At 45.2% G+C, this 11,235-nt stretch overlaps 1 protein-coding gene across 11 annotated transcripts in view; it reads right to left on the bottom strand.

The window, feature by feature from the left end:
- Positions 1-161: 161 nt before the first annotated feature.
- Positions 162-11,235, bottom strand: part of SPATA1 (spermatogenesis associated 1) — a 27,455-nt gene continuing 16,381 nt past the window's right edge. For 9 of the 11 annotated variants that reach the window (XM_025211537.1, XM_025211536.1, XM_025211538.1 and 6 more), the window contains 7 exons: positions 10,367-10,508; positions 10,148-10,205; positions 7,773-7,875; positions 5,702-5,827; positions 2,485-2,663; positions 1,802-1,900; positions 162-848 (listed from right to left, as the gene is read on the bottom strand). In XM_025211537.1, coding sequence (XP_025067322.1) covers positions 744-848; positions 1,802-1,900; positions 2,485-2,663; positions 5,702-5,827; positions 7,773-7,875; positions 10,148-10,205; positions 10,367-10,508 — 812 coding nt within the window. In that variant the 3' untranslated portion in view covers positions 162-743. Of the gene's footprint in view, positions 849-1,801; positions 1,901-2,484; positions 2,664-5,701; positions 5,853-7,772; positions 7,876-10,147; positions 10,206-10,366; positions 10,509-11,235 lie in introns of those variants that run through there. The other 2 variants (XM_025211542.1, XM_025211545.1) reach the window with 2 other exon arrangements.

Here is an 11,235-nt window from a genome sequence, read left to right as displayed (position 1 = left end):
CCAATCACTAGCCGCCACGTGTGAATAATTTAGAACTGGCCAATGGTGGGGCACACATTTGAATACGAATGGCGGGAACTCTTTGCAACGAGCATTTCTGTGCTGCAACAAAGAAATGCACCCTGCAAAGAAAGCTACTGGTGGCGGGAATTCTTTTGCACCGGGGTTCTCTTCTGCAGCAGAAAACTCCACCGTGCAAAGAAACTGCAGTTTAGCGGGAACAATTTAGCAATGCCGAAGCACACACAAACAAAATCACACCCTTGGGTTGTGACAAACGGCAGTCAATTATGTAAAAGACAAATAATGTATTCTGCCTCGGTGTCTTATTGACAAATGTTGCTATATTTACACATTTGATAAATGTCTTTACAATAAAAAATATTAAGAACATAACCCAAAAAGTTGACAGTGCTTTTTTTCTGTGTAAATATACACTAGAGCAGTGATTGTCAACTAGGGAGCCATGAGATCTTTTCAAGGGTATTGGGTGTCACACAATGTTAGCACTTAGGTATGCCAGCACGGTTCACAATCAGAACACAGCGATTTCCAATAGGAATCCATAGCGTCAAAAACATTCTGACTCAAATTCTTTCTGACTTCTTTGCAACATAAAAATTGCTCTATAATTTTTTTGTAGTCGAAAACAAGTGAAAACTAAGAGCTGTCATTTTCCAAGGGGTGCCTTGACTCTAACAAGGTTGAGAACTCCTGCACTAGACAATCCGGTGCGTGATCTTCTAAATTACTAGTTTTCCAGTCTGGAGCATTAAAGATGACTGAATCTTCTTCTGTGCTAGTTCTGCTCTCAGTACTCGTAAATCAGAAGCTGCTTGTTTTCTCATCTACCGAGGAAGCAGAGATTATTTAAGGAAGACTCTGGAGTTGAAGCCCATACTGTTTTATATAGATAAATAGTAACACACAGACACAATATTCTAGTTCAAGCTCTGGTTTTCAGCAGGGGTGGGGGGTGGTTTTGTTTTTTGTTTTATGTTTCTGGGGTTTGTTTGGGTTTTTATTACTTTAGTCTCCTATTTTTAAGAATCAAAACCTGAAGTCCTTATTCAAGTAAACTTCCGCTGATGTCAGTGGTAGATAGCTTGAGTAAAGAATAATGAAAAGAAGATTGAAAATCTCAGGATTTAAACATTTGATTTGTAGAATATTTTCCATGCTTGTGATTTTTACTAGCAATGACAGAATTGGCTTCCATATTGGAGATAAGACATGGGGTCACATTCTAATTTGCTTTATATTGTATTCAACATTTTCTCATTGTAATTATCTGTATCTTCCCCAGTGTAACTAAAATAAAAATGACTCCAGATTTTTAGGCAAGGGGATGATTTGAGGACTTGGTCTGTCTACAGCTTAGGAACTTGTTGGTGTTATAAAGCTGTTACTATGAAAAATTCAGTATTGCCTCATGCATTAGCCTTTTGATGACAAAACCTCTAGCACACATCTGCCTAATGACAGTGGAGAGGGATTTTGACTCAATAACTGCTGTGCTAAGGAGGTTGGCTGGAGCTGAGAGAAGCTACAGTTTTTAAGCTGCCTGGAGGGAAGGGGAGTTGGAGAGGTGATACTTAATAGTTCAGTTTTGTCATTAACTCAAGTGAGAAAGCAACAAATACCATCACACTCACAGAAAAGTTTAATTTGAGGAGATTTAATTATCTCAACTATTGACTAATTTTTCAAAGTTTCAAATACATGTTATGACTCGATGTTTACAGGGAAGGAAATCTATATAATTCTGATTTCCAGGTTTGTTAGGACACATGCGAATTACCTTAATTTCTATGATAAGTTTCATTTTGATATTATCGAGCTTTCTCTTTAGGTGATCGATTGCGTGTTGCTCTGTGGTGATCTGGATGATGGTGGCGTTCTGCGTGAAACAAACAAAGCGTGTTTATACCTGCAGTACTAGGAGGTTTGTTCTCTGTGGTCTACAGGATTAAGTACCTGAATAAATTGGTGAAGGACAGCGATTGGCATGTACCTTCTAGGGAGCCAACAAAGGACAGCATTAGGTATGTATCTTCTGGGGTGCCACGCAGGTACAGGTCAGATATATAAAGATACTTGGAGGTTTTTTCCCATAACAACCCACACAGATCTTAACCGTGTTCTGTTAGCATTCTCCACCTTGTTATCTTACCATGAAACACTCCAGATAGATAAAGATTAATTCAGGGCTTGTCCTCATTACCCAGGGCACTAGACTGGTTTTAAACATGCAAAGCAAAAAGGCACTAAAATTGTTCCAGACAAGTGATTTTTCTCTTTTTTAAGTGAATTGAGCTCTTTTATATCTATTGCTAGGGTCTCTCAATGAAGCCAGTTAGATTCCCTGCAGATTAATTAAGCACAACAGGCTTTTACAGGTTGTTATTTCACGTATCAAGCTTGAAACTTCTGGGTCCTTTAAAAACAAAACAAAACGTGACAAATAAGAACCAGCGACCCTACCTTAGAGCCTGCAATGTGTGTTGCGTTTTTTGCTCGTTTCCCGCTATCCCTGGCTTCCAGCTGTGACAGTAACTTTTGGTGAGAAAGCTCTAAGTCTTGCCGCAATTTATTTAAATTATCTTCAAGTGAAGCTGTAGCCTTTTTGGTTTCAAAGTACTTCTTTTTCCATGCCTGGCGAGCTATAAATGAAAAACAACAGCTCAGCATGCTCTTCTCAGGTTAATTGGACTTGTAGAAGAAATAATGACAACAGGCGTGTGGGTGGAGGGAGTTCAGTCGGGGGTTTTCAGCCCCCTCAGGAGTGTGAAGCAGGTGTATTGGAGCCTCCCGAGGTGTGGGAGAGGAGGGGCTCCAATTCACCCACACCAGCCTTGAGCACTGGCTGGGGAGCCCCAAGAATGAGCTCCCTCTGCTGCCTTTCCCCACTCCCATTCTGAAAGCCAAGCACTGGCCGAGAGCCCGGGCCCTTGCTATGGGAACCTGGGTGCAGGCTCCCAGCCCCAGCTAGATTCCCCTGACCCTGGAACCAACAGTGAACTTCTGTTTGGTCTGGGTTAACGTCGTCACTTTAGAGAAATCGTTCTGACTGGGAGCTGCACTTCTGTCTGCACCCCAAGTGGTTTGGTAACACTGTTAACTTCAAAGGGGGTTATGTGTATTAAATGCAAGAGGGGATTTCTTTTTAAGAACACAATGGCTAGCCAAAGTAAAAACTGCCTCAGTTATACTGTCACCACTGGATCAGCTGAACTCTAACCAACTGAAACTTCAGATTAGCTCTGTCACGCAAGGTTTGTCCATGGCTGGAGCAGGAGTGCTGCAGCACTACACCTTCAGGCCTGTGCAGGCTGGCAGCAGCAGAGACTGCAATGTTCCCAAGTGCCTGATTTGCAGAAGTTCGTAGCAGCACAGGACTAGAGAAACAGGCCTACAACAGTTCTTTACCTTACAGCAAGTGTGTTTCTTCAAGATGTTACCTACATAGATCCAGACCTGTTGGAAAGGAAAAGGAGGGGCGGGGAAGAGAGAAGGAAAGTGGGGAAGAGGGGAGTAGGCTGGAGGGATCTGGACCTGCCTGAGGGGAGGGGGAGCAGCCCTGATTGTGGTGCATGGGCAATGGCCCAAGCGAGGCTGGAGCTGGCCACTTGTAGCTTCTGTTGCTCCCCACTGCCAAACTTTCTGACCCATTGGGCTCCCTGTGGGCAAAAAGTCATGGCTTTGTGGGCTGGATTTGACCAGTGGGCTAGAGGTTGAGCACCCCTGGTGTGAAGGATTTAGATAAGACTCTGAAGGTTTTAATTGAATTAAAATATAAAAGAATGAGTTCTTAAGGAGCCTTTGGCTTGAAGCCCCATTGCAGTATCATTGGTGTGTGATAGAAAAGGGATAAAGGAGTGCAAAACTGAAAATACCTTAGCAAGTGGGTGGAATTTAAGGGAGACCTGTCCCCTGTGAAAAAGAATGTATGTTGAGCCTTCTAGGAGAAGTGGTACTGTTTCCTGCACTGAGACTGCATGCTGTTGTCAGAGATAAATGGTATAGACTCCAGGAGGCTAATCCTTTCAACAGAAACCGTGTCAGTCCAGCTAAGACCCTCCCTCCCCACAACCATTAAGGGTAGTGTTAACAGTAACCTTTAAATCATTTTAAAAAAACACTTAAAATGATAATGTCCATTCATTAAAGGGTGTTAAACTGTGCTAAGTACCACTCCAAGCATCTTAAAGTAATGCCCTTGCAGGGGAGGGTTGGTTATCTTTGAGACTTTCAAGCTAGCTGGAGCTAGGTATTGTTAGTCTGCTCTGCAGCAATAACATGACCACTTTGCAGTTAACCAGCACCCTAGAGTAGAGGGCTGCCAGCACCTCTGCCCCTGACAAATTTTCCACCATCCAAAGCTGTACTACCCAGGGGGGGTGGTACTGGCCCCAAGCTAACACCCCCTCTAATCTGCTGCCACTGCCAGTGCATATTGTTCCTCCCCAAGCCCACATGGTACCATGCTGCTGGCTCCAAGAATCCTAGGAAATCCTGGGATGGGAACCCTGGGACGAGGACCAGACACCTGGGATGGAAGCGGGGTGGGGACTCGGGGGGCTAAGATCTGGTTTGGTAGGCCCTTGTGCAGGCAGCTGGCATACAGCCAGCTACCTGAGCTTAGCTTGGCACTTGCCAGCCCCCTTTAGCTCCCCCATCACAGCCAGCATAACCCCTGATACCCCTAACTCAATTGCACACCCCCCCTCCCCCCCAAACCAATCCCAGGTCATTGAAACACATGAAATATTTGGTCTTTATTTATTTATTTTGCTTTTTCTCCCCCTCTTTATTTCAAACACTACATTTTATCGAGAAATTTCTCCACCCCCACCCTTGCCTCTGTCTCCTGCTGTAGCAGAGAGTGGGATGGAGGGAAGCCATAGCCCCCGTACTGCTTTCTCTGCCTTCTGGCTTCATGATCCTGACACATGGCCCACCCCTCCCAGCCCAGGGGAGGGATATAGTCCTAGCTCCTGGCCATGCCCCTCTCTAGTGGCAAGTTACAGTTGTGCGCATAGGAGACAACATTCAGCCTTAACCTGCAACTGCTCTGAAACACTTCTAACTACCACTGCCTAACATGCCACAGCTTTAGAATGGTTTAAAGGTCCCTGTAACAATGTCCTAAGAAGCATTCTTAAAAGCAACAGTAGACTGTTTGAATTGCTGAGAGTCCATGGAAGACTTCTGGATATGATGCTCCCACGTGTGATGTAACAGTGCCATTGTTCATACACAGATTTATTGAAGTCCCACAGAACACTCCCAGGGAAAGCAGATAGTTTACCCCTGAATTTCTCTGTACGTTATACAAAGGAGCTTTTGGAATGGGGCTCCTTAATCCACCTGATCATCTGTAATTAAGCACATACTGGGCACATCTACACATTCATTAATGCGGTGTAACAACCTGTAATGACAGATACTAAGAATGAGCCATAATCAGCACTACTGTGCATTAGCACACATGAACAGTTTTTTTTTTTTTTGTTGATGATGTTAATGTGCATTGGACTAAATCTGTTCATTAGCACAGGTTTTGCCCACTGCGCTAATGAGCGGTAGAATTAGTCCTCCCACTGTAACACTAGTGAGGCATAAGAATTCATACCCTTGTTCGCACAAGTTTCTAGATTTCTTCAATCACCTCAAGATGTGATCCAATCAAAGCACGTACCGTGATATCTTTTCAGTTGGTTTTGTTCCAGCAGGCCTTTGGCTTTCTTGATCAGTTCCTCTCTGATTCTTTCCATGTGCAGTCTTTTTGCCTTCCTTTGTTCCAGCTCTTCTGCCAGTTTGATTTCTGAAGATATTGCAGCCTGTGCTTACTAAATAGATGTCCAGAGTGGGAAAGCCCAGTTCTATTTAACCTTACTGCAGCACCCCCACCATAAAGCACATTAAGCCATAGCAGTCTGTGTCCTTTACATACTCATAGGGTGCGTCTACACAATATGATTTATTGTGCAGTAGATTAGTCTACTGCGCAGTAAAGCATCACTGCTTAGATGTTTTCACGTTTACTGTGCAGTAAATTAGTCTACGCGAAGTTAGCTACGACCTATAAATACACATAGTAAATTAACTGCACAGTAGATACTATGCAGTAACACATGTGTAGATGCTGGCCAGGAGCAAATATGCTCCTGGTCAGCCTAGCCAGCAGGGGGCCACAGGGGACAGGAAGCTCTCTGTCCCTGATCCTGGTGCTGCTGAGCTCCCCGCAGAAGCTGGATCAGCACCAGGACTGGGCAGATCTCTGCTTCCTGTCGCAGCATGGAGCTGGCTGCTCTGGGTGACAGGTGAGGGCTGGATTCCCAGTCCCACTCCCCAGAGCAGTCAGTTCCATACCAAGCAGGGCAGCTGCTGGTGAGCCCTATGCCCCTCTGTCTGGCAGGAGACTCCCCTGCAGCTGTCCCACACTGCTGGCAGCTCCCAGTAACTCCCTGCCGGCAGAGCCATCCCTTGTGGGGAGGAGGGGGCGCAAATCAGGGCGACCGCCCTAGGCACCACGCTTTGGGGGCCCTGCAGACAGTGCCATTGGCATGTGCCATGCTCCAGCCGCTCATCACTGCCCCCCCCACGCCGCGCTCCAGCCCTTCGTCACCCCCTGCCCCCTGTGCTCCAGCCACTCGCTACCACCCCACCCCTCCTGCACAGGCCCCACACAGGCTGATCTGTTCCGGGCCCTGTACACCCCTAGGGTCAGCTCTGTCTGCCGGGCAGGGAAGCCCTGCCGGCAGGGGGCTTCCTGGCAGCTGTGTCTGGATGAGCATGGAGCCAGGACAACTCTGCCTGCTTGCAGGGGCTGCTCTCTCCCGGCCCTGTGTACATCACATTTCCTCCTAATATATACGGGGCCAGGAGACAGTCGCCGCTGCAGCCAACAGAGCTCCTGTGGGGAGAAGCCTGGAGCTCCCCCTGGCTGCTGCAAGGGGGCAGAGCAGGGTGGGCGAAGCCCTGTAGCAGGTTGCTCCCACTGGGAGCAAATCTGTTTTGAAGAGGGAGCACATGGAGATGAGTTCCTTGGTAGGCTTACTGCGCAGTATTTTTAATAGCACATGTAGGCACACCCATAGAATAGGATTTCAAGTGTCCTGTCTCTGACTGGTGTTCTGGAAAAACAGGATAAAAATCTAGGATGCACTCAGCCCTTAATGGATGTATGAATAAACAACAAAAGTCCACTTTAAATGGGCATGAAACATACTGCAAGGACTCTTATTAAAAGGGAAAGCAAGAGGAAAACACACGTGTTAACTTTTTGCCAGCTGAGGCCTAAAGAATAAGAGGCAATTTCAGTAAGTATACTATAAGAGAATGGCTAGTTGCTCACTCACTAAGTCAAGAACTTTAAGATACATGTGCTTGCACCAGGCTGGCTCAGTACAACCAGCGGCCACTCAAATACTTCCACTACAAACACCTTTCAGTTATGGCAGGGATCTACTGCAACCCACACCCTCTTGAGCCAGCACCAACTCATGCAGGTCCCCCTCCCCCTCCTTTGTGCTTCAAATTCCCAGTGAGGGAAGCTGGGGAGTGGGGAGCATCCTTCAGCCTAGGGGGAGGCTCTTCTGGGTTCTGTGCCATGAACAGCCAATGGAAGCTTATTATTTCCTCAACTCAATTTGATTTTACAATACTACTGTGAACTGCTGTTGTGAACTACAACTTTTACTGAAACCCTCATTCCCATCTTGAGCAAATGTTCAACCCCTTGAGATCTTTGCAAAGCACATACTTACTTGCTACCTCTGTGGCATCTACAGGAAGAGTCAGCAGAGGTGGAGCAGGAGGGGAAATATATTGACTGGGATGTGCTGGATGACCTAAATTATTCTCAGCTGTCTGGAGTCAAAGGAAAAGGGTATAAATGCAAAATATTGACCTCACTGTATTTGGAGGTCTTTAATATGAGGCAACCTCTACCTTCCCCTACACCTGGGCTGCCCTGTAAAGCTGCAGTGGTATAGGGGAGATATGACTTCTTTGTGCACCATCCAGTGAGATCGCTTCTAAGTTCCCATTGGCTAAACCTCTGCCAACACAGTAAAGGGACTGGGGTGAAGACTTTTTTTTCCTTAGAGTCAGGTTGAATGGTAGGGCAGATTGATTTTTTTTTAACTTGTAAAAAAGCTTCATGGTATTAGGAGGAGAGCCTGCCTCTGGAGCCCAGCAGTATGGGGCTGTACCTTGGTGCTAGGACCAAGGCTCTTAGCTCTGCGCTTTGGTTACGACAGTGCCTGGGGAATGTTGGACAACAAGCCATCCATCTAAGCCATCCATTTGCACAGTGGAAATGGCAGGTCTCCCACCTGAAAAAAAGGCTCTGAGGGGAAGCAAACCTACAGCTTTGACACCCCAAGGGGCACAACTTATTCACCAAGCTACTAGTTAGGTCTGTAACCCCCCCTGCCTTGAGGCTGTGACCTGTGTGGCCAAGGAAAGCAAGTTTCTGAGAGCCAGGAAAGCAGTCTACCAGGGGCCCCTAGTGCAGTAGCCCAGTGGGCTGGCTGCTGACCTGGAAGCAGGAGGTTAGGGTTCTGGTTCTGGTCTGTGTGTGTGAGGCTGAGTCAGCTTGGTTCCCTTTGGGGCCTATTATTATTCAGTATAGAATATTTAGGCTGTCCAGGCCCTAGTCTGGCAGGTTCTGCATCCTCCTAGCAGAGAGGACCCTATAGCCTCTGATGCTCATAGAAACTGGGTCTCCCAGTTCTTCAGGATATGCTCAGGAGGGAAACCCACTTCTTGGGCATAGCCAAAGCATGTCTAAGTCTCACGGCTACAGTCTAGGCTGCCTTGACAGCTTGCCAGACTGCCCCTTGAGGCTGTACTGCTGTGTAGAGAGGAAGCCAAGGTTTTTGGGGCCAGGAATAGGCTTGACTAATGGCAAGGTGGCTTGGGGCAGGGGGTGGTCTCTCTTTTTCCCCAGCCAGCTGCGTTTTCATGTAAAATACAGAATATCTCCACCTTGATAGGTGTGGTTTTACATCTCCATTGGAGAAGGGCATCAAACCCAGAACTGGGCAGCTGGGAGATGCTTTGCTCAAGGGCTTGGAGATAAGGGGATTCAAACCCACATCTGTTTCCTAGACTTATGCACTACCTACCAAGCGACTGGTCAGGGGTAAGCCTTCTCCAATTACCCCTTGAGACTGTGGCTCTGTACAGCAGGAAAGACAAGTTTCTTGAGGTCGGGAAGGGAGTATACCAGAATGAGCCCTATAGCTTGGATGTGTGCAGTAATGTTAGGTGCGAGTCTGGTTAATCCTACCCCACAAGGCCAGCATAAGTGTCCGGGCAGCACAAGTGGCCACCTAGGGCCACAAATTGAAGTGGAATAGCAACAACAGTGTGCGCACAACATGCACATGCTCCTTGGGGCCACCGCTGGAGTCTCGGCATGTGCTGAGCTGCCACTACAGGGCTTTGTCTGATGCCTGCTCTTGCCAAGGTACGTTACAAGGGAGGGTGGCAAACTTTTGTTTGCCTAGGGCTGCAAAAATCCTTGTGCCACTCCTGCCCTCCCTGCCACCTAGAACTGCCTGTTATTCAGCTAATAGCCAGTGCACTCAGCTGCCAGAAGACAGCATGGAGTCTTAAGCCTTCAAGTTGAGGGCTCACAAATCACTGATCTTCCACTTGGCAGAAGAATATTCTCAGTGGAATCAATTCTACAGCTTTGGACACCAAGGGACATAGCTGCAGCTACCACCAGGCTGCAGTCTAGGCCAGCAACTTGACCTCTACAATCTCCCAACTTTGAGTTCTGCTTTGTCCAGGAAGACAAGCTTCATCTGGCTAAGGGGAAAGTCCAGCAGGGGCCGCTAGCTGAGCAGCGCTGTTGTTTCCCCTGGAGGTAAGAGAGAAGTTTCATTGCCAAAGGGAACCTGGCTCTGCAGCAAAGTATATTTGTGCTAGATGGGGTCCCTGATTCTGGTCTTTGCAGCCTGGATTACTTTTCTAGTGTGTTTTAATTCACCCTTTTCTATTACATTCAAACCTTCATCTAAGTTTTGCACTTGCATAATCTGAGTCAGTTGTACTATTACATTAAAAATCTTCCTGATGGAAAATATTTCTGTACACTACTAATAATAGGTTACTTCTAAAGACATACCTGATCATCCTGTTTTCCACCAATATCAGCAACAGACATGCCAGTTATTTGTTGATGGCTAAACGGTAAAATCACATAATGAAGTAAAATTAACTTAATTAAACTCATCTCAGACTCAGAGTTAATTAAAGTACTTGTTTTCCTTCAGGGTTTCATTTTACAGAAGTTTATAAAGCAGTTTTTATGAATGAGTCATAATAATTACTTAACTACATTTACCTTTTCTTATTATGAACATCTTGTAGGACATTGTCTTCCAATGATTCTGGAGATCTGGAATTTTCTGTAGTTTTTCTTTCTAAACTACCTTTTAATTTTCCTTCATATTCCATATTTGTAACTAGTAGTGTAGGGATTTGATCTATGAAAAACAAAAGCTAAAATATTTAGACTACATTTATAATGCTTTAAGTCCTCTTTGGACTCTAATATTGGCACACCCAAAGAACAAAGTTAAAGCTATAAAACTCTCTAGTAAAATTTGGCTATTATATTAATGATATAATTTAAAACTGTATTTTATCAAAATGGATACTGAAAAAAAAATAATTCTTCATAGTATCTTCAGAAATGGAAGACAAGGGAGTCATTAATAAGGTATGGTACATCAGTTTTTACTTAAAATTCAGCAAAAATTATTTCCCCCTTTTTTAATCTTGAGGAATTTAAGGGTTTTACGGTATTCTGAAGACGCATACAGGCTTTCGTTATTCAGAAAACATCTAGTAGCAGAAGGGGAAGTAAAAATAGAAGGGAATGTGGAGTTGACGCATCTTTTTCAAAATCATTTCTCAATCCTGGCAGATGACTGACATTTGTAATGCAGTTTTATTCTAAGCCCACCCACAGTTTTATATTATTTCCAATATAGACTATTCAGGGAACCTTTTCTCAGTTTTAAACGTAAACTCTCCAGTTTTTTAAAGTATATTAACATTCTACTTCGTAGGAGGAAAGTAGAAGTACTTTCCATTTATTGGTGTTGTAAGTGATTAATAGTAAATCTGAATAGAGATGGTTGACAATGAACATTTCAGTGAATGAAATTCTTTCCCCTGTTATCATATTCCTGTGACAAGTGATGCAGG

Source organism: Alligator sinensis, unplaced genomic scaffold (genome assembly GCF_000455745.1).
Source record: "Alligator sinensis unplaced genomic scaffold, ASM45574v1 scaffold32_1, whole genome shotgun sequence".
In the NCBI taxonomy this organism is placed as follows: Eukaryota; Metazoa; Chordata; order Crocodylia; family Alligatoridae; genus Alligator; species Alligator sinensis.
The sequence above is the reverse complement of the archived record's forward strand: the minus strand, read 5'-3'. Positions and strand labels throughout refer to the sequence as shown.